The sequence below is a fragment of the Artemia franciscana genome, unplaced genomic scaffold (assembly GCF_032884065.1).
Source record: "Artemia franciscana unplaced genomic scaffold, ASM3288406v1 Scaffold_923, whole genome shotgun sequence".
NCBI lineage: Eukaryota > Metazoa > Arthropoda > Branchiopoda > Anostraca > Artemiidae > Artemia > Artemia franciscana.
This window is the reverse complement of record NW_027069057.1, coordinates 127965-152582: the sequence shown is the minus strand read 5'-3', so window position 1 is coordinate 152582 and position 24618 is coordinate 127965. Positions and strand designations below refer to the sequence as shown.

At 35.6% G+C, this 24618-nt stretch overlaps 1 protein-coding gene across 1 annotated transcript in view; it reads right to left on the bottom strand.

The window, feature by feature from the left end:
• Window positions 1-24618, bottom strand: part of LOC136043748 (NBAS subunit of NRZ tethering complex-like) — a gene marked incomplete at its 3' end in the record, with an annotated part of 153175 nt that overhangs the window by 78234 nt on the left and 50323 nt on the right. The window contains 4 exon segments of the mRNA XM_065728669.1: window positions 9854-10014; window positions 14360-14459; window positions 16195-16385; window positions 19909-20084. Coding sequence (XP_065584741.1) covers window positions 9854-10014; window positions 14360-14459; window positions 16195-16385; window positions 19909-20084 — 628 coding nt within the window.

Genomic DNA, 24618 nt, shown 5'->3' with positions numbered 1-24618 from the left:
ACACGATATCCTTCTAAATGTCAAATTTCATTGATATCTGATCACCCGTTCGTAAGTTAAAAATACCTCATTTTTTGCTTATTTGCTTATTCATTTTGTGCTTATTTTTCCCACCAAGTTTCATCCCGATCCCTCCACTCTAAGTGTTTTCCAAGTTTTAGGTTTCCCCCTCCCAAGTCCCCCCAATTTTACCAGATCCGGTCGGATTTAAAATAAGAGCTCTGAGACACGATATCCTTCTAAATATAAAATTACATTTAGATCAGATCACCCGTTCGTAAGTTAAAAATACCCCATTTTTTCTAATTTTTCAAAATTTAAATAAAAAAAAATTAATAAAAAATTAAGTATTAAAAATACCTCATTTTTTGCTTATTCATTTTGTGCTTATTTTTCCCACCAAGTTTCATCCCGATCCCTCCACTCTAAGTTTTTTCCAAGTTTTAGGTTTCCCCCTCCCAACCCAACCCCCCCAATGTCACCAGATCCGGTCGGATTTAAAATAAGAGCTCTGAGACGCGATATCCTTCTAAATATCAAATTTCTTTGAGATCCGATCACCCGTTCGTAAGTTAAAAATACCTCATTTTTTTAACTTTTCAGAATTACCCCCCCCCCCCCAACTACCCCAAAGAGAGCGGATCCGTTCCGGTTATGTCAATCATGTATCTAAGACTTGTGCTTATTTTTTCCACCAAGTTTCATCCCGATCCCTCTACTCTAAGTGTTTTTCAAGATTTTAGGTTTCCCCCTCCCAACTCCCCCCCAATATCACCAAATCCGGTCAGGATTTAAAATAACAGCTCTGAGACACGATATCCTTCCCTGCATCAAATTTCATTAAGATCTGATCAACCGTTCGTAAGTTAAAAATACTTCAATTTTTCTATTTTTTCCGAATTAACGGGGCCCCCACTTCCCCCTCCCCCGATGGTTAAATCAGGAAAACGACTATTTTTAATTTAATCTGGTCTGGTCCCTGGTACGCCTGCCAAATTTCATCGTCCTAGCTTACCTGAAGTGCCTAAAGTAGCAAAACCGGGACCGACAGACCGACGGAATTTGCGATTGCTATATGTCACTTGGTTAATACCAAGTGCCATAAAAAGCGCCTGAATGTATGTTGTCATGAAACAAGAAATAATTCATCATCTCATAAAAAATATGGTTGTGTGTGAGTCCGATCTGAAAGTCTTCCGACATCATTGGAAGGTACAGTGATAACAGTGGTCAAATATGGCTCTGAAGCATGGGCGCTCCCAAAAGCGGATGAAGATTTACTAGATGTTTTCCAGAGAAATTGCCCATGGATTGTTCTGGGTACCCGGCTGACTTATCGTATTTCAAACAGTAGGTAGTACGAAAAGTGTGGCTCAATCCCGCTTTCTAGGGCTATGACTAAAGAAAGGTTGATATGGTTAGGGCACGTTCTGCGGATGAAGGATGACAGATTGCCGAAGATTGTCCTTTTCGGTCAACCGTCTACGGCTTAACAGAAAGCAGGTCGTCCTCGTCTGGGTTCGGAGGATGTCATAAAGAAAGATTTAAAGGAGAAGGGAACTTCTTAGAAGGGTGTAAAGAGAGAGGCTTTGAATAGTTTGGGATGGAGGAGCGTGCGTAGCTGTGTTGGCCTCAGACGGCTTGATGCTGCGGTGAGTTGTTAGTAGTAGTAGTAGTAGTAAAACTATAAACAGATGGAACTAGGCATATTACAAGCATATTACATATTAGACCAAACACGACCTCAATTTTCTTACATTTCATAATCTTTGTCATTTTCCATTCTGTTTCCACACGATTTATCACACCATAATCTTCCTTCTGCTTTTCTTTTCGCTTCCAAGCGTAATAACAAAAATGCAATACGACGTACACTATTGACCTTGTATAGGCCTCATCATCTAATTTTAGATGCACAGCTTTCTCTAAATTAACTTCATCTTTTCTACGTGTAACACTCGCTAATATATTCCTCAGTCCTGCTACATTGGTTTCTTGTTTTTTCACATTCTAACATTATATGACATTGTGCTTCTAGTTTTTTCTCGCATAGCTTACATAGTCCATTACTACCACTCATATTCATCTTTATTTTCAACTCTTCTGTGTATAACAAATTATGCATTAAAAAATACATGTGTACTTTGGCTTTTGGCTGCAACAGGCAACTTTCTAGCAGTATGAAACCTTTGTCCACCTCTTCTTCACTATAACTACCATTTCCAGCGATCTTTAGTGGAGGAAGCTGTTTCTTTGTTTCATAATATTCCTTAAGTTTTTCGTTGTCAACTTTCCAACTTATTCTCAAGCGGCACTTCTAATTTTTTTATTTCGTAAACTTCTTCGAATGCTTGATTATATTTTGGTGGGATATTTCGTTTCTTTTCCATGTTTCATACCAAGCTCTTGTTGGTGATTCTTTTTTCCTTATCATTCGTTCAAAAATTGTCCTAATAAAAAGTTACTTCATCTAAAAGTTAATTCCACATGTATGACCTGAAGGCCCCCATGATTTCTATGTATGAACATATTTTCTGTTTTCAACTTAGAGGAAAATTTTTCATTCCATATGTACTGGTAAATTGCACTCACCATTTGCTTTAGATGTGTCTTTTTGGGTTGCGAAACAAAGGACAGATACTATAAAATTGGGCAAACATAAGTGTTCACATTCTGGGCCTTCTGGTGAACAGTCAGACTTCTTCCATATCCTTGTCTTAGGGCATTTTTGAATTTTGATATCGTATTTACCCAGTTTTCACTTTCCGTTCGGTTCCAACTTCTTTGAAAAAAAATATACCCAATATTTTTTTTTCCTTTCTCGGGATTCCCTCACACACCTCTTATACTTTGTCTCCCAATGATAGCATTTCACACTTATTTCTATTGAGCTGTAGCTTGAAGATGTCACAATATTCATCTATGCACTAAACGGCTACTTTGAAATCATCTTCAGGTTCTGTGTACGTTGTCAGATCATCCGCAAAACTGTTCAACTTAATTGCCACATTTTCTATTATAATGCCATGTATTTCCTTTTCTAGATATTTAAGTAACGGGTAAAAAAAACGGGCAAACAGTAATAGACTCAGCGGACATCCTTGGCGCACTCCAGTTCCTGCTTCAAATTTTCCCGTAACATCGCTATTCACACAGATTACTTGTATTATTTTTTCAATTAACTTATTTACCCATTTTATGAATAATTCGTGGAAATAGTAGTAATTCATAATCCAAACTAGATTTTTTTTTTTCTTATTTTATTGAAGGCCTTTTTAATATCATTAATCGTTATCCTGTACTTTATTTTCATTTTTCCTTTCGACTTCCTGCTTGTATTCTTACACCTCTTTATTAGCCAATATATCTGCGGCTTTCAGGTTTTCTAGACCTCCTCTTTGGTTTACACTTAGTATGGATGGTAGCACCTTTTTTTTATACGGTTTGCTAATAATTTAGACATAGTCCTGCAATTGCAATCTGTGGTATTAACTGGCCTCCAGTCGTTGAGGTCTTAAGGGCTACCTTTTTTCGCTAAACAGTGTATCTTGATATCATGGTTATTTAGAAATTCATTGAAAATATCTGCCAGATGTTCTGCGATTTCTTCGACATGCGTCTTATAAAATTCGTAAGGTATTCCGTCAAGTCCTGGTGTTTTATAGTTATCCGTCTTAAGTATAGCTTTCTTTATTTCTTCTTTTGTTAATTTAGCAGTTGGTACATCATTTTCTTCCTCTGTTGCCTGATTATATTCAATCTCCTGAAAAGATTCGTTCACTCACTCTTTTTCTTCTTCTGCCTCTCTTGTAAATACATTCTTGCAGAAGGATTTCACTTCTTCCAGGATATCTTCCATTTTCTCAGTTGTTTCGCCATTTTTCTTTTAACTCTTTTAAGATTAGTTTCTTTTACTTGCTTTTTCTTTTTGTAAATAAGTATTGTTGTTAGTTGTTCATTCCTTATCTGGTCTTCGTATTTTGCTCTTATCCTAAACGCATCTGCCTTCTTTTGTTCTATTTCTCTTATTTCTAGTGGAGTAATTCTAGTAATTTCTAGTTATTTCTAGTTAGTTTATAAGTCATTCTATAAATAAATTTCAGATACTCATCGCCAGTTTTTGATAATTCCAGTGAAATTGTCTTTACCTCTTGCGTAATTCTGGACTTCATCGTCTGTTTACAGTATTCGGGTAACACCTTGGAATCTGTTTCCTTCATCGATTTCCATATCTTCCCTACCTATGTCTTACATTCGTCAATTCTTAGGACTGCAGCATTCATTTTTCATGTAGATTTTTTTCTTCTTTTTTGCACTTTTTTTTAATTTTTGTTTGTAACTAATGCTGCATTGTGGTCCGTGAAAGCCACTATCTTGTGTTCTATGTTTGCCAAATTTTACATCAGTACTTTTGATGCATAAACTCTTTCAAGTCTTGCTCCACCTCCATGTTTTCCTACCCAGTTTATGCTTGTAAAGCTGTTTATCTTCTTAGGTTCCTCCCATGCATTTACCAGTTACAGTCCATTTATCAGCTCAACCAATGCTCTGCAAATATTCTCTTCTCGGGCTATGACATCTTTCTTACTTGTTAAACAGTTAAAATCTCCAAATAATATCAATTCATCAGCGTTTTGGGGGATAAATACTGCAATATCTTGCTGGAAAAATTGCTTTCTGTTTTTTCCTATTTTGGGTTCCAGATGGCCCACAAACATTGATAAATGTTCTTCTATTTATCACACAACTAATAATTCTTTCTTTTTCGTCGATTCGGACATTTTTTGGCTCAAATTGACGTTTATATAAAACTGCTACACTACCACCGCCAATACAAGTGTTTGTTAAGTATTTGTGTTCGGGTTCTACGCTTTTAAAATTATCTGTATCACTTTCTTGTATAAAAGCTAATTCTGTACTTTCCGTCATCAGAAAGTCTCTTAAAAGCTACTGTCTCTTTCTTTGCTTCAGTCCATTTACATTTGAACTTATAAGTTTTTTGAATCTGATTCTATTTACGTTTCATTCTCCTCTTCCTCGCAGGTTCTCGCTTTTTTGTTCTCTTTTTCTAGCCACTAGATGATGTTGATGTATTCGTTTCTGCCTCTACCATGTTCCTCAATGTAATATCCACGTTCTCGTCCACCGCTAGCACTGGTGTAATGCTATTCAGCATAGCTTCCATATTTTTGACACGTTTCAACGTTCCAGATTCTTTCTCTTTTTCTTCGTTTTTCTTAAACTGTCTGTTTTCATTTCTTTTCGTCCCCCTTCTTGTGATTCCTGATGTAGATTAGCTACGAGTCCGCATATCTGCGTTCTCTTCTTCTTTTTCAATATCTTCGTCGTTTCCCGTTGTGTCAGTTGTCTTTCTTTTAAGTTTTATCTTTAGTTTTTTCTTCGTAGCCTCTTTATTTTCTGTCTTAGTCTTCTGTTTCTTCTCTAGTTCTCCTCTCATTTCCTGTGATTCTTGCTCTACTCTTTGTTCAATTTTTATTTCATCTTTACGTGAGGTTTAATCCATATTTGAATTTCCGTTGTATTTCTTTTGTCAAGGAAGGAAATGACACATAATCATCAAGTTCTACTATTTCCCGTTCGTTTCTTTGATAAATTTAAAAAAAATTCACAAGACCAGCTTTTCAAAGAAAAGTAAAGAGCTCCAGTATGCCAAGAATGAGCAAAAATAAAGTTAAATAATTTTCAAAGCGTAAAACCATCACAAATCACTATAAATAACTAAATGAAACTCAAAACGAAGAGAAATTAAAATAAATAGCAGAGCTAAACTCAAAACGAGCAAAAATTGACATGAATAGGGCTGATAACCTCTATGCCTTCTCAAGACCAGAACATCATTTCCACTTTACTGAAAAAAAAAACAAAAACAACAACAACAAAATGACCGTGGATTGTCAGTTAAATTGACATATACTGACATTTCTTCTTTAAGGTTTTGATAATTTTTCATTTATGAAAGTAAGAAAGGTGAAAACATTTCAAACGTATTTTGTTTTCAGTAAAGCGCAAATTGTGATCTGGCCTTGAGAAGGCATAGGAGAGGCTATAAATTCTCACCAACTTTTGCTAAGATTTGGCAATTCCTTCTGGTAAATAAGCTTATGAAAAGAACTTAGGGGCCCACTCCGTCCTATATAGGTCAGATCAGAAATAAAATACGGCGAAAATATAACTGGATGCTTACGCTCACCTCTCACCAAAATCGGTTGGATACGACAGCTATCTTTGGCAGATGTTACAATGAAAAGAATATAGAGTCCCCTCCTCCAAACTTTCCCTATAAAGGTCAAAATGCTTACAGACCTCAAAAAGCAATTCCATGATGTTTAAACTTACTTCTGCCAAAACCAGGTTGATATCTGAACTAGTAGTCCTAAAGAAAATAGCTTAAAGACCCCTCTAGCTTACCTCGTGAACAGAAATTGGATCGGATCTTGATCTCCAAAAAGCGTAGCTAGGATATTAGCTCTAATTATGCTTCCCACAAAGTTCTGCTTAGATTCAACAAGCTCACCTGGTATATTCGCTGATGACAAGGATATAGATATAAACTCTTAAAACAACTAGGGCACTAGTTCTTACTTCCCACCATGTTTGGTCGAGATCGAACAGTTCGTTTGAAGACCCCTCCTCCTCACAATGCCCACAATACAGAGACCCCCAAAAGCAGAGCTAGGACACATACTCTTATTTCATAACAAGTTTGATTCAGATCCTATGAATCCTTCTGCTAGAGGTCATGACGACAATATATAGGGGACCCTCACCTTTTCCTCCCCATACAGGTCGCGCCCGGCCCGGATGACAAAACCCATAACCAGCTAGTACTTTTTATAAGCCTTGACTGAAATATAAACAACTTTTCTGGTAGTAATCCTCATACAGTGAAACCGGGAACCCACCTCCCTTCCCGTCGTACAGGGTTGATAATGTTTGGGTACTCAGAAATCCCAAAAAGAACGCTTATTGTAACTTCCCAAGAGACTTGTTGGTATCTAGTAACAACTTTTGGCACATGCTCCGATTAAAAATTTAGGGATCACCTCGAATCTCAGATAAATTACGGATCTGGTAGCAATCTTGCTACCAAGTTTGGTTGATATTCGACAGTTTCTTCTGATAGATGTCCTGATGATGACACTTTAGGGTCCCCCTCACCTAAAGAGATCTATACAAGCTTTTAGTTCCTTTCAAGTTTGGTAGAGATAAAAATAATCCGTTTTGGTAAATATACAAATTAGAAGATTTCGCCTATTTCCACATCAAATGATTTGGATCGCTGCTGAACTGTTTCAATCTCATTCTTGATCAAGACTCTGTAAGCTTACAACATTTCAGCAAATTTAATTGAAATAGAGCACCTTATAATAAAATTAAAAAATAATTTGGTACTGGAAGATTGATTTTCCCAGAATTACTTCCTAGAAATCTAGAAAATAGAATTTTTCCTCTCGGGCCTAGAAGATATAATCTTACACCGCGCACGTCCAACCTTTCATATTTTTTAAGATTGATTTCTGATTGATTGATTATTAAGATTAATTGATTTTGATTTAAGATTGATAAGACTGATTAATAATTATTAAGAAGTTTGTTTATGCTATTTGCATAAATTGTTCAAGCAATTTATTGTTCTCTATCTTTGGAAAATTATCGAAAACTTTGCTTATTTCAGAGGAACCTTTCTCCTCTGTCTCTTGATTCTTATGCCGGAAAAAGAAGTTTCAAACTTACATCACTTATTGAAACCGAGCTACAAACCAAAAAAAAACAATGTTTTTTTTCTCGCTATTGACAAGATTTGTATAAAACTGCAAAATGGACCTTGAAAATAGCACGCACATTCTATAGCAATAATTAAAGTCTTTATCAAAGGAAACATCTGAGAAGATGTATATTATATATATATATATATATATATATATATATATATATATATATATATATATATATATATATATATATATATATATATATATATATATATATATATATATATATATATACATATGTAAGAGTTAATATTTATAAGTTTGATTTATATTTACAAGTGTAGTTTGATTTTGAATATGTTGTAAAAAAAACACAAATCAGCGATAGTTTTTGCTATTAAACCTGTCTACTACTACTACTACTATTTACCGTGTATGTCCGCAAATTGGCTAATGTCGACGTTTACCGGTGAATGCCCGAAATACCTTTTTTTTCTCGTTGGATTTAGTCAGCGCTACCAGTCAATTTTTTTCAATTTAATGCAAGGTTTGATGATGACACATTAGTTTAGATTAGATTAGGTTTGGATAGACGTGGTTAGTTTGGTTTAGGTTAGCTTAAGTTAGGTTATAACCAATTTCTGATATTTAGAATCAAATTTAACCCAGCCTAATCTAACTTAAACTAACCTAATGTAAATTAGCATAGTCCAACGTAACCTAAAATTTACCGTCATAGGTTGCACAAGATTGAAAAAGCTGACTCGGGAATACAGTTGAATCCAAGTAGAGAAAAAGGAATTTCGAATATTTACGATGAATATCGACATTAACTTGTTCTTGGACATTCACGGTAACATACATAAATGTAAATAAATACATAAATTATCCGGAGATCAAAAATGCTTTTACAATTCTTTTAAAGGCACCAAACGAGTGACACTTTCAAGTCATCGAAAGTAAAAATATTCCAGGCGCAATGAAAAGTATTCAGGGGGTTGACGCCTGATCTGACCGATGGACTGAATGGAATCCAAATTTTGTAATTGTGACGATAATATGTAGAATGGTCAGAGAAAACCGACGGTCTAGTTTTAAGGTCCACTGGAAAATCAACATGTGATTGAACAAAACAGATCGATGCATAAGATAAAATAAAAAATTAAATATAGAACAATACAGAATTATGAAACAAATTTTTAGAATCGACCCAGGGAAAATGTGTTAGTGCTTTCTAAGAATTCCGAGATTTTTCGATATCTTCGCTTTAATTTGACCAATATAATGCCTAAAGGAGAGATTATTAAGAAAAATACCCAGGAACCCAACATAAAGATCACTAGGTCTACTGAGAGAACCCCTTGAAATATGAGCTTTCGAAAGTTCACCATTCGCGACAACATCAGGAAGCTCGACTTAGCAACATTTGATGTCAGGAAATTAGTATCAAACCAGGAATTAGTCCCTCAAACAAAACAGTCAACTTTACAAAGATTTCAGGTTCCGTTCTGACAGAAGTATCAAGGATATTGTCTTCAGCAAAGGCAACTAGAATGTCATTACCAATTCATGGAGGATTACATTTGTGGGCATGGAAAGAATCAGGGTGACAGAGCTGACAACAAACTGTTTTTTTTTTTTTTTGTTATAACAGTAAAAATAAGATCAATAATACAAATTAAGTACAGAACTGCCAATAGAACTGAACCTTGTGGGACCCCAAACTTAACCTGAGACGGTGAGCGGAAAAAAGGATGCACTAGCATTCCCATTTATGTCGCAAGGAGATAATTGAAAGAGTAGAATTATGTAGGTAACTTTCGAAGCAATCCGTGGATTTAGTGGAGCAGACGCATGAACTGTAACCTTTGTTAGGGGAAAAGGTAATAACCAAATTTTTCAGTGGAGGATCAAATGCATAAAAAAGTTTACCTTACATCACCCAGAACTGAATATATACTAATTATTTCCAAAAACTACTGAAATGGGTCGGGAAGTGACCAGATTGGGAGGGGAGAGCATTCCTCTCATCTTCTCGCCATTGTGCAGCTATCCTTAAAAGTCCTTGCCTGAAAAAAACGGTAAAAAAGTGTATACTAATAAAACGGAAAAAAACTCACTCCATATTTGTACTGAGTACTTCTCCACCTTTGGAAACGACATCAATTATTCGTTTGGCCGACGCAGCTACTTGAAAGATATTTTTTCTAACATTTCCAAGGGAATAGTCTGAGCTGCTTTCTTCGTGTCCACCAAGATTCACTGTCAAAATTGACTCTTCCTAAATTAAATACTTGTAATTACAAAGACCATCGCAATATTTTATATGCCTATCATAAACATCTGAGCCTGAAACTTTTGCTGCTCATAAGAGAATGGATGAAACATTAATAATAATAATAATATGATTGTTGATATATAAATTAATTAATAATATTATATTAATATATTTATTTACAAACAAAATACCTTAAGATACTAATAGCAGAAGCCGCTCTAGAGAAGACACGATAATATAATAACACTATATAATAATAATGCTATTATAATACTAATACTAATAATACTATTTAATAATAATAATACGAATAAAAGTTAACACTATATACATCCATTATTATAAATATTATATAGTAGTTAATGTTAATTTAAAAAGGGAATAAATAAAACAATAGGAAGTTAAAGTAGTAAATTACTGAAATTACAAGTAAATATTAAATGGAAAAAAGAAACAAGAAAAAAAAACGATTAAAAGATTGAACGATTGGACTTGCATGTTTGAATACTATATTAACTGCTAAATATTTTAATATCTATAGTAAAGATAATATTAGAGTAAAAGTTTAATGCAAATTTAAAAAGTAAAATATACACATTACTAAAACTATATATTGCAGGAATAACATTTTTAATATTTTTTGTCAAGTATACTATTATATCTTGTCGAGTATACTATTATAAATAGCATTACATTTAAAAGGACAAAGTGCATTATACTACAGGGATGTTTACAGTTTTATTACAAAGTTGGGTAACAAATTACCTCCTCCACTTACAAATTTCTGCATTTAACGAGAAGGGGGATAGGTTTCAGGAAATAATGTCAAAACATCTTAGAAATTCCTATTTAGATGATCGACAAACAACTAAAGTTTGGCGTAACTAGAATTTTTGGAGCTAAAATAAAAAGAAGCTTAGTCAGTTTATAACGTTTAGGGCTTTACTTGTTTTCTTTCATGAATTTACAGGCAACTGATTCAATGAGGTGCTGACTGTCAGATGGTTTTTTTGAAGCTTCCTTCATAAGTTGATTAACTTTTCTTTTCAAATATGGAGTGTATCAAAAGCATCCTTCCTTCCTTCAGCATAAAAGAAAAAGAAATCAATGGTGGGCATATCTTAAATCGTGCATTTCAATAAAAATCATCTCCGAGGACATCAGTACAAAGTGAGTACGGAACGCTTTTACAAGGACATGGGACGATGGACTTTCGGCAACCGAGTGGTTCAGCATTGGAACAACTTACCAGAAAGAGTAATCTGCTCCACAAACCTACTGACATTCAAGAAGGAAGTTGATGAATATTATTCAAGTGACATTTTCTCCTTGTGCAAATTTAGAAGAAATGCAAATTAAGATTTTTGTTTTGTAGAGGCTTAACGGCCTGCCATCAAATTTGCGAATATATTTATTTATTTAAATGAGATAAGCCTTTTTTTAATATTCTCGCATTACAAGTAGGTTTAGTCTTAACTTTCGGAGCTTGAATTCCAGCCTGAATATAACATCAAAGCTCCACAAATCTTCGACTTAGTAATGACAGTTACTGATAAGTATTTTGTATTCTTACTATGTCCTGTAATATAGTCATTTCTTACCTTATTATATTGATTCTAGAATATTGCTGACAAACGTTAAATAGAACAGGTTTTAGAAGCTCGGCAGCGTGTTGAAACAATATTTGCATAGAATAGAAATTACTAACAAACCCCTGGAATTTCCTGAGAAACGGATTTGAAAAAAAGCCTGTTAAATAGTATTTAGGCTGTAAGTAAGTAAGTAAGTACTTTTATTACCCGAAAATTCACTGGAATTACATCGGAGTACGAATGGAAAAAGAAAAGAAAATCACACTACGAACATAACCATAAGTAAACACCCACTATGTACACTAACAAAACTACTGACACATGATAGCTAGCCACGGGTTCGTCCTTCCCTTAGCCTTTTCAAGGAAATTCTCAACGACCCGGTTAATACAAACTGTTGGATCGGACACTCCGTAATTACGCATAATATACGAGTTCCTCGTCCACGGAGGAAGTCTCAGAAGGAACTTCGCTATTCGGAAAAACAGAACTCTTACTTTTGTACACTGGGCGGACGACAAATAATTCCAAAAAGGTGCTATATACAGTACATGTAGAAGGACAATGGCATTATACAGCGAGGCAAGAAATCTACGGCAGAATCGAAGTCTGTAAATCGACTTAGTAATAGAAGTTACTGATTTGTCTGGCCCACCGCCTGGTTACTGGTTTTAAACTGGTTATTGATTTGACTCATTTTAGCAAGCTAAAGACCTTATTTTGTAGGCTTTTACTACCATTGTTTCCACTTTGAAGATTTTTTCAAATTTTTAAGAGACATGCTCTAATTTGGATTTAGAGATACCCACAGATTTTTTAAAATGAAACATAAGAAATTTCTATTATTCATTTTCTTCTTTTTTTTGGGGGGGAGGGGGATTGTTTGAAAAACTCCAAAAAAAGGGAAACTATTTCGATTCATAATATTTATAGCATAATGGAGTTTATGCACACAAGCACTTTTTTTCAAACCAATCAATGGGCGGTAGCTAAAAAGCAACAGAGGTCAATAGCAAGCGAAACTCTAAAAAAAGAAAGTTGGAAATAATATTACACTAACAAACTTGATCTTATAGTGACTCCAAAAAGCCAAGAAACTGCTTAAGAAAGTGAGAAAAACTCCCTCAAAAAGGGGAACAATCTTGCAGAAAAATATATTTTCTTTCATTTGGCAATAACTCGTCATTTTTATTTCTCTAGTTCTGGTTTTGTCACATTCGGTTCAATTTACGGTTGCACAAATTGAAACAAGAGAGGCGCTTTGGAAAAACGCATGGGAAATATATTCGGCAACATATTTGAAAATTAGGGGGGGGGGGCTAGCAGTGCTACATACAAAATGTGTTAGCTACAATTATCATAAGCACATAAACACATTATGCAATTATACATAAGAGTCAGCACTATAGCTTTGTCTATAGTAAAGTCTATAAGGCTCCAATGTTTTATTATTTTTTTTCCAGAGGCACTTCATATGGAAGGGGTCGTCACATAAACTTTGGAAGGGGCTAATTCGGTTTGAAATGGAAAGCTCGAGGGCCCTACTTAAGAGTCAAAAGTGATCAGAGGACAACTAGCCCCTCCCACACCATGTTTTCCAAATGCATATGATAAAAACTTTAAGATAGCCATTTTGTTAAAAATAGTTCAAATATCATATAACAAAACTCCTTTTCTCCCAAAAATTTGTAATTTTTGGCAGATAATGGAGTAGGAAATTCACTTTCGGTTGAATAAGAAAACGTTTTGGATTGTAATTTTTTTTAATGATTTTATCAGTTTTAACATTAGACATGCAAGAAACAAAATTAAACAGAATTAGATTTTACTTAGAAGAGCAAAATATAGCACAAAAATGCGAGCCCATCGCAAGAAAACAAAATGTCTTGTCAAAATTTCTAGGGAGCCATTTTAATTAGGATACAGAATACACAAAAGCTGCGTCTTCGAGAATAGCCTCAGCCATAGTATGAGAATATCAAGAAATTAACAAGAAAATAATGGGCATTCTGGAAAGAACTCGTCAAGGTCATTCACGAGGTCATGAAAAGAACATCTTATTCAAAAGGTTCAAGGCAACACAATCTAGGTAGAGATCTTGTTACAAATAAATAACTATAAAAAACTAAATATCTTCGACGGGCTTGAGCACTACATTAAAAATCATAGAAAATAAACTTAAGAAACCAAACTGTTTTTCAATGAAAATAAAGAATGGTATTAAAATTCAAATAAACAGAATTTACCCTGTATATGAAGGGGTGTCACACCGTACAATGGCCCACTTTATACTCTACAGTTTAATCAGTGCTTCTCTGTAACTGTTGCAGAGTGAAAAAAACCGGCGCTTCACTGTAGCTGCGGCAGAAGGAAAAAAACTAGACAGCTAGAGACAAAAATATAGCGTAAAGATAGGGGAAGAGGGCAGCAGCCCGTCTCATGTACTAAACAATTCCATTTTGTTTTGTATTTTATGTCAATCTTTACTTTCATTAGCAAAAAAAATTTCTTACATCAGGGTCAAGGCAATAGTGTTGAATAGTTAAAGCGCGATGGAAGACCAGTAAAGAGTCAGCGTTGCCAACACCTGTCTATTAGAAATTTCGAGCCATAAAACTAGCTATGCAATCAAAGTAGAACCTTGCGTTGAAGAATAAATACAACAAATATTCAAAACCTTTTCCACTTTCCTATAAAAACTTTTTAAAGCCATGTTTCTTTCAACGAACATATGCCAAATACTGCAAAAAACTTACTTTGAGAAGAAATAGAATTTCAGGTCGCAAAGCCAAGTCAAGTTTATTATTACATAGTTCTTGCATTCTGCTCTTTAGAATTTCTATCATTAAGTTGTTTCTAAAACAGAAAAATAACGTTAAAAAAAGAAAACGGAACAAAAGTCCCATAAAAGGGAATCTTAAACATTTTGTTGAAATAAATGACCTCGTTGGTCTATGATACTGGCATGCTAAAATAATGATGTTTTAAGATAATATAAGATTTACTCATCATGAAATACACATACAATATTACACTTTACTTTTCCCCCAAAGGCTCTTTGCTCTTTTGGGATTTCCATTCGAAGTTTCCCTTTTTATCCAGGCGGAGCCACATCATATTTATATTCACCTAAATGTCCAAAGAGAGTGGTGAGTCAAACTCCTTAAATGCATTTCTTCTTTAACAATTTCGAATATTCCCAACAATTTTTGTTAAATTTTCTTCCGTACATTTAGTCTCGAAGAATATTGAATTTTTTGTATTGATATAAAACCATTTCATTGTAATTCAGTAGACTGCAATAGAGAAATATAGCGAACTAAAATAGACACAATCGTTACAAATACAAAAAGGATAGAAAATTTGCATTTAAACAAACTGAAACAATAAGAGCTATCCTAGTATATCCTAATCACATATGACAATTCTGTTTATTTTTGAAAATTAGTACGGAAGTACTGATGTTTAAAATGGATCTAAAGATTAGCTCGTAACAATGTCAGAAGCCAAAGAGTTCAAGTTTCTTGAGTTAAATACGCGCAATAGCTTTTGTTACCCCTCATTCACACTAAATCGGTTCGAGATAAACTTTTTCGTTTTTAAAAACAGAGATAAACAAAAATTGAATTTAAAATAAATTTAGAGATAACACTTTAGATGCGGCTTTAAACAAAATGTACGCCACCCCACCTTCCTATATACATTACGATCGCCCGACTCTCAAATTCTATTTTTCACAAGTGAGGGACTTCATTTAGGCAAATGAATAAGAGGCAAGCCGATGCCTCAGCTATGGCATTTTAATATGGCAGCTATGGCATTTACAGGGCTGCTATTACTAGCAAGTTATTATTAGTTTTAGCACTTTTTTATTTCCTGAGTATATTTCTTTCAAGGGATTTCTATCTAGCTGACCTGTTTTTGGAATTCCAGGTCTTTGTGAGCATAGAAACATCATCTTAAAAGAGCTTTAAGTATAGTCATAATCATCAGTGATTCCAAATTATCGTTCACATAATAGCAAGAATACTTTAAGTTTGAATATATACAAATCTTAGCTTTCATGTTGTGTATTAAAAGACAAAAACAAGCATCCTCTGAGAAACTCAGAAAAAAAAATCTCCTGAGATTTTTTTCTCAGAAAAAAATTCTCCTGAGATTTCAGTTTGAGAACTGAGAAATGCGTCCACAAAATTCGTTCAGTTAGTTGAAAAAATCAAGAGGTACAATGTATTCCAGGAATATTTAGAAAACAATAAAAGGCTAAAAAAGTTTGTTCTTTTCCTTATTTCTTTTTTTGGTAAGAGAAACAATCTTCAAAAAAGGAGCACAAATTTTGGCGCAGTCTTTTTCTACAGCCACGTGTACCTCATTACGTGTCTATGATATCGACTAAGTACTATATGCTGCTTTAGACACATTGGCCAGGTTTGTTTGCGAATAATTATAGGCGTAAATTGCATGTAATTTTCTTTCTTTCTTAGCTTTGATACAAATTTAACAAACTTGCATTAATGTGATTGAACCTTACACAGGCACAAAGTGAAGACATCATCTATCCTCTATCAAATACTCTTTTAAAATTACATACTTATCTTGAAGAATCTCCGACATGAGATGGTCGCTGCAATAGGTAATGGCGAAATTAAGAAGATCTTCCCGTTGATTCAAGTCCGGAATTCCACTTTTGTTTGCCAGCTTCCAGCAGACTTTCCACGCGTTTTTAAACTGCTTCTTAATGAGAGTTTTGCAGGTTTCAATCGCAAATGAATTATCATTAGCCTTAAAAAACAAAACTTGATAAATCATACCAAACAGCATAAATCTATACGAAACAGAATCTAATCAAAACATCTAAACTAAAACTGACACAATGCTTAACACTATATGTAGTTTCTCTGTGTTTTCGTCCCATGTTGACAAGCTAAGCAGCCCATCATTAAAATGTGCATTTACAGCAATTCCTCCTTAAAGGTGCTAAACTGGAAGCTGTACATTCTGCTAGAACAGAAAGCTGAAAATATACAAACGGAGTTTTTCATGCATCACCAATCAAGACAGCAAAGTCAACGTGCATTGGATAGACTTTAAAACACTAGACTTAAAACTAGGTGGTCAGGTGGCTGCTCTTCAAGAGCGGACCAAGCTTGTGTCAAAGGTACTCCTACAAGCCACTACAGGAGCCTGCTAAAACAGCTCATAGCTTTTCGGAAGTTTGATATAGAAACGCATTAACGAGGCTGGTGAAAATTGTACATCCATTTGAGAACAATGCGACAACCCTGGTGGTTGAAGTGAATAAAGCAGAGTACATCAACCACCGCTTCAAGCGAATATCTAAGAGATCAAAAAAGGTATGATCCCTGGATAACCACCTTCAGTGCTCTTAAATTATTAGAATTATTTATTACCAGATCAAATGTCCTGTGTTGTCATCCAAACTACATAAATAAGATTGAAATAAGACAAATAATAAATAAGACATGGAGCACACATGTCTATCAGATCCAACCTTCCTGTGCTAGATATCTGGAAAAGTATCCACTACAAAATCCTTTTTCTCATCAAGCCTTTTGTTTTCGATTTCTGATCGTTCCTTTCTTTGACTTTTTTCATAGAACTTACTGTTAGATATGGCTTTTCTTTTTACATTGGGCTTCAAAAATTACTCGACACTACCCCAGCGGACTCACAGTATTACCATTAGGGTAGACTTTAGCCCTACCATAGATAACTTACTGCCTTTTTAGAAGAAAACTTGATATCAGCAGCAACTGTCTTCTAAAGGTGCATCTAATTTAACTGATTCTGATAAGCTTATCTCCTGGCGTCACTGTTTGACAAGGCAAATTTAGCTCACACTTGTTACATACCGGAGAAAACATCTAAGACGTTATACTTGAGAAACAGCTTTGGTCAACGTTGCACATTCGATTACAACGTACTCTGGAGGGACTTATTTACATTAAATTGGGCTAGGAATTTTTTGAAATGAAATTTAAACATACTATTCAATTATAAAAGCTGAACGAAGTAAAGGACGAGGTTCATTGGGTATTCTGACACTGTCTCTGACACTGCAAACTATATTTCTTTAAAAGAGGATATGAAACTGTTAGCTGCTACGAAATAGCATGGAAATCAAGCTTCGCTATTCCCATACATTTTGATCACTTCTTGAGGCAGCAGACTCAATCCTCCTTGAAACGATCTTTCTGTGTCTTGTACCCAAAAAACCCTTGTTTATAACAACAAAATCTAGGAATATGCTGTGTGTTTGTATGCTTTTGTTTCCCCTCGATTTTCAGTTCCTTTGAATCCATTGGCAAACCACTTCTCTGACTATGAGTGACAAATAATGCGACGTATTTTGCACACATCAATCTTAAAATGTATGAAAATGGAAGCAGCACTTACAGCAAATAAAATTCTATTAGAAATCTTTTCGCTGTGTGAAAATTCAAAATTATTGCATAAGTCATTATTCCAAATTAGTTGGACATGGTAGAATACTTAGAGTCAAATGACGGTTCAGCAGTAGGATTTTATAAGGCAGTATTTTTTATGTTATAATTTATCTTATACGTTTTTTTTTTATTATACACCGCATCTTTTTGGGACAAAATTTTCAACGCCCTTAGAAGCTCAAGTTTACGAAAGTAAGTAGCAAGAATACATAAAGGATTCGTCAATCTAATTTAGGATTCCAATGTAGCTCCTGCATTGGGGCTTATGAGCTATATCTTCATGATAAACAATCTTTCAATTAGTCAATCATACATTCAGTGCTAAAAACACAAATTTGAACAGATAGCCCAAAAGTTGCTTTGCTCAAATTTATAGCTATTTGAATATATTGTGATTACATCATCCTAAAAAAGCCAAAAAAAAATGTAGAGGATGGGAGAGGAGGGAGGCAACCCCGAATAGCCATATCCGCAACAGCATAATAAAACAAAAACAATAATAAACGAAAGAAATATAATCAAGTTATAAAAGGTATAGACCATTCAGATAGATCGGAAATGTAGATTCAGATCAACATTTAAAAATTATTATTGAATTTAAGCACATTGGCAATTAAGTTTTGAATCAAATGTGTTATCCCTGTGATCGTTTACTTTACCTACCATTGACCCTAATGCATGTTTATTCGCTACTATAAAATCTAAAAATGGGGATTTATCCCAAAGAAAAGGGCTTTTATTCCACAGTTTTAATTAAAAATGTTACCCGTTATTTATATTAATATTTTTTTTTCCATTAGAAAGATTTTTTGACCTAAAATGTCATTTTAGCAACTGGTTTTGTATTAAATCAGAAGTTAAGCAGGGTTGTGTTCTATCCCCCTTTATATGGATCATTTTGATGGACTTCGTCTTAAGGAGCAGAGGAAAGGCAACTGGAGACCATGGAATCAGATTGAGAGGAAGAACGCTCCTGGACTTAGATTAAGCTGATGATTTAAGCATATTAGATGAAAGTGTGAGCAAAATGAATGAATTTTTAGAGGTTTTACGAGTTCAGGGTGCTAAAATAGGCTTGAAAATTAATGTTAAGAAGACTAAGTCACTAAGGCTAGGAATAAGTGAAGTTGAGATGGCTAGGCCACGTTCTACGGATGAAGGATGACAGATTACCAAAGATTGTCCTTTTTGGTCAACCGTCTGGGGCTACACGGAAAACAGGTCGTCCTTGTCTGGGTTGGGAGGATGTCATTAATAAATATTTAAAGGAAACGGGAACTTCCTGGGAGGGTGTAAAGAGGGAGGCTTTAAATAGATTAGGTTGGAGGAAGAGCGTGCGTAGCTGTGTTGGCCTCAGGCGGCTTGGTGCTGCAGTGAGTTATTAGTAGTAGTAGTTGTAGTTAGGACCAAGATTGATAAATTTTGAAAAAAAAAGATTCCTCAAATGACTAAGTCACGCAATGAGGCACCCGAGGGAGATCCTGATACGCCAGGTACAATTAGCAGTCCCCCTTCTTTTTCCTGGAAGAAAAACGAGGCGGTCAAACGAAAGTCTTGGCGTAACATCGTCAATGAGGATGTCGAACAGCTTAGGGGTTTCCAAAGGTATGTTCACAAATGGGAAAAGGCGCGGTTGGAGTTTATTCGCAAGACACATAAAAAGAAGACAATACAAGTGTTCGGCCCAGAAGCTTCTTGATACCGAGTTGGGTTGACTCGTCTTAAGTAGGTAAGTAAGTTTAGGCCAAAAACCTAAGCCCCTATGTAAAAAAAAAAAAAGAAAAAAAAGGTCACATAAGGCATAGCAGCTATCATGGGTAGTGACAAAAAAAAATTACCTTGACAGCAGCTTCAGCAATAAGGTTTAAAACCAGGCCCTCAATTTCCCTCTCTTTTGTTGATTCTGGTATGAGCAATTGTCCAAGTTCTATTAGCTTCTGCTTTTTGCGGTAGTTCACAGGACGAGCAAGAATAGCTTCTTTGACATAAAATATCTTGTCTTCATTCAATCGCACTGTAAAAAGTACCCACTGATCAGCCTAGATATGCTGAGTAACGGCTAATTTTACCAAGGGCATGAATCGTTGAGGGTATCTTGCAACCTCTAACGCTTTTTGATTTTTGCGAAAGAGGATGTCTCGGAATTTCAGACTCTGTAGAAGCAGTACTGTGCAATTAAACCAAACAAGGGATAGAAGCATGATCCGAATACGAATAGAATCATAATTATAGTAAATTTAATGTTAGTGATTAAAACAGGAATTACACTTTGAACATAATCTCAAAACTTACTAGCCAAGCAGCAATCATCATGTTATTCCACTATTTTTATTGAAGGTCCTTCTGGCTCTCTTCAGCACAATTTTCATTTTTGGCAAAATTATCCCTAATTTGACTTTCCGCTTGTAAAGCACTTGCCTGATTTTCGATCTACATAGGTTCAAATCAATTGAGCTAAATATTTATTTTCACATTTAATGATGCAGTAGAAAGGAGATTAGGTAATTCTACAACGTTGCCTATAGTAAAGGCCATATGGCTCCATTGTTTTATTATTAATTTTTTTTCCCAGAACCAATTCATACGGAAGGGGTCGTCATATCAACTTCAAAAGGGGCCGATTCGATCGGAAATCGGAAGTGCTCGTGCCCTTTATAAGAGACAAAAGCGATGGGAATGAAACTAGCTCTCCCACACCTTTTCTCTTCAAATATATCCAAATTTTTTTTTGAGATAACCATTTTGTTAAGTAAAAGTTCAAAGATTATATAACAAAAACTCTGGGTTCGACACCACCCCCAGGCCCGGAGGCAGGCGTTGTAAGTAATACCCAGGGGGCGTATATGATTCTTATAGAAAGAATGCTTGTATAAACTTCAGAGAGGGCTTATTTGATTGGAAATTAGTGTTTTAGTTCACTTTTTAAGAGTCAAAAGAAACAGGGGGCAACTAGCCCCCCATCCCCAACACCCTTTTTTTCCCTAAACCCATCCGATAAAAAATTTGAGATAACCATTTTGTTAAAAATAGTTCAAACATTAGATAACAAAAACTCCAGAATCTACACAGCCCCCCCAGGGCCTGGGGGCAGGCGTTGTAAGTTATGTCCTGGGGGCATATATCGTTCTCATAGAAAGAATGCTCGTATAAACTTTAGAGAGGGCTCATTTGATTGGAAATTGAAAGTTCTAGTTCAATTTTGAATAGTCAAAAGAGATCGAAGAGAAACTAGTCCTCCCCATGCCTTTCCCCCCAAACCCATCTAATAAAAATTTTGAGATAGCCATTTCGCTAAAATTGTTTTAAAAGTCAGATAATAAAAACCCCAGGGTCGACACAAAAACCCCCAGTGCCTGGGGGCAAGTGTACCTTGTAGGGGACTCAAATTATCAGAAATTCTTCTAATTCCCTTTTTAGAGTCAAGAGTGATCCAATGCAAATAAAGCCCCCCCTCCGTCAACCCTCTTTTCTCCAAATACGTCCAATCAATTTTTTTATATGGCCACATTGTTCAAAATGGACCAAAGATCATATAACAAAGATTCCAGGGATAACACAGCCCACCAGAATCTGGGTAAAAGTGTTGTAAATTGTGCCCGGGGGCATATAAGGTTTTATGGAAGAAATGTTAGTATAAACTTTTCAGGGGGTACATTCGATTGTCAGAATGAATTTCTAGTGCGGTTTCAAAGGGTCAAAAGTGATCGGATGCAAATGATCTAAATTTTAAGAATGCCACTTTGTAAAAATAGTTTAAATACCTGTCAATTGAACTCAGGGGTCAACAGAACCCCCAAGAGCCCGGGGAAAGTATCGGATGTAATGCACCAAGGACAGATAAGTTTTATGTAAGAGGTGGTCGTATAAACATCAAAGGAGGCCTATGTTATTGGAAACTGAAATTTCTAATTACCTTTTTAAGAATCGTCAAAAGTGGCCGGCGGGTATATGAATTTTGTTAACAATAGTTTAAATGCCTGTCATCTAAACTCAGGGGTCAACAGGACCCCCCAGAGTGGGGAAAGTGTTGGATGCTATGCCGTGGTGACAGACAAGGTTTTATGTAAGGGGTGGTCGTATAAACATCAAAGGTGGCCTATTTGATTGGAAATTGAAATTTCTAATTACCTTTTTAAGAATCATCAAAAGTGACCGGCGGGTATATACCCCTCCCCCCACCCTCTTCCCCCAAATATATCCGATCAAAATTTTGAAATAGCCATTTGTTTGAAATAGTCCAACGATCAAATGACAAAACTTCGGGGTCAACGAAACAATCCCGCCCCCCCCCACCCCGAAACCCAAGGGACGGGTTGTAAATTATGCCCAGGGGCAAATAACGTTTTTATGGAAAAAGTGGTCGCATAAACTTTGTAGTGGACTCAAATGATTAGAAATTCTAGCTTCCTTTTCAGGAGTCAAAAGTGATCCGATGGCAACTAGTCTCCCCCACCAGCCCCAAGGCCATAAGGCTCCGTTTTTTCCCCAAAGGCACTTCCATAAAAATCATATATGAACCCCTAGGCATAACTTAAAATGCCAGCCCCTGGGCCCTGGGACGTTGAAATTTCAAAAGGGCTTCATTTGATTGGAAATTGAAAGTTCTAGTTTACTTTTTAAGCAAAATTTCAAAAGAAATCAGAGGTCAGCTGGCCCCCAAACCACGCCCTCTTTCCTCCAAATCCATCCAGTAAAAATTTTAAGATAATCATTTTATTGAACGTATTTCAAATACCAGATAACAACAACTCCATGGTCGACACAACGACCCAGAGCCCAGTGGCAAGTGTTTTAAGTTATACTCCGGGGGAATATAAGATTTTTATGTAAGAGATGGTTGTATAAAATTCAGAGGTAGCTCATTTGACATGAAATTAAAAGGCCATAAGGCTCCAATGTTTTCCCCAGAGGCACTTCATTTGAAAGGGATGGTAGTAAAAACTTCAGAGGGTGCTCATTCGATTGTAAATCGGAATTTCTAGTGTGAGTCAAAAGTGATTGGAGGAAAACTAGCGCCCCATCCCCTAAGGCCCTTTTTTCCCCAAATGCATCCTATCAAAATTCTGAGATAGCCATTTTGTTCAAAAAAGTTTAGACATAAAATAACAAAAACTCCAGGTTTGAAACAACCAACAGGAGCCAGTGGGCAAGTGTTGTAAGTTATGCACCTAGGGCGTATAAAGGCTTTTACGCAAGGGATGGTCGTATAAACGTCAGAGGTGGCTCATTTATTTGAAAGTTGAAAGTTGTTCTAGTTACCTTTAATGAGTCAAAAGCGAACAGAGGATATCTACCCCCCCCCCCCCTCAACTGCACCCTCTTTTCTCCGAACGTATTCAATATAAATACTGAGAAAGCCATTTTTTTTAAATAATCCAACAATCAGATAACAAAAATTTCAGGGTCAACATACCACCCCCACAGCCTGGAGGAAAGCCTGTAAATTATGCCCGTAGGCATGTTAGGTTTTTATGGAAGAGGTAAACTTCAGAGTGGACTTAAATAACGAGAAATTTTAAGTTCTAGTTCCCTTTTTGAGAGTCAAAAGTAATCTGATGGCAACTAGCGCCGCCCCCCACCAACCGTCTTTTCCCCAAATGCGTCCGACCAAATTTTTGTGACATTCATTTTGTTCAAAACAGACCAAAAGATCATATAATAAAAACTCTGGGGTTGACAAAGCCCCCAGAACCTGGGGGCTTATGCCCCAGGGGTAAATACGGTTTTCATGGAAGGAATGGCCGTATAACTTCGTCATAGCTCATTTTGTTGGATACTAAAAGTTCTAGTTTCCTTTTTAAGTGTCAATAGGGACCAGAGGGCAACTATCCCTCCTGCCTTCTTTATCGCAAATGCATCCGATCAGATTTTTGAGAAAGCGTATTTTGTTGAAATAAGTAAAGAGATCGGATAAAAAAAATCCAGGGTCAACACAACCCCTATGGTATGTCTGCGAAGGTTTTGACCCCTGGTCCTCCCTCCATGCCCTCCCCCCCGCTCCAAAAAAAATTGAAGAAATAACTTATTAACGATATGCTATTCTGAAAATCATGAGAATTCATGTTGATTTAAGCAGCTCTTTCTAAAACTGTTCAGGACACCCATATTATTCACTACAAACAAGAGCATAGCTACTGCCTGTTTCCCTAACAGTAAAAGCATAAGCCCTACTGGATATTTGGCTCTTTACCTAACCGAATTATATTACAAGTATTTTCTTTTGTACTTATTACAACATTGAAAATTAAATGAACATTGCAGTGAAACCAGACCAGGATTTACCAATAGGCCCTGTGGCTTTCACTATTCCCGAAGTTTTGGGATTTCCCCCGAAATCTTGGAAAAACAGAGGGGCAAAAATGATTGGGCCTAGAAGCGTTAAAGCTTTAAATCCGGCCTTGGGTGAAACAAAATCTTGAGCTGGTGAGCTTTCAGCAATTGATATCTTTATATATCAAATTTTCAGTTTAATTTTGTTAAAACTGTTAATTTATTTTGGAATAACAAATTATCTTGAAATAGGGAATTTTCAAAATTTGAAACTTAGG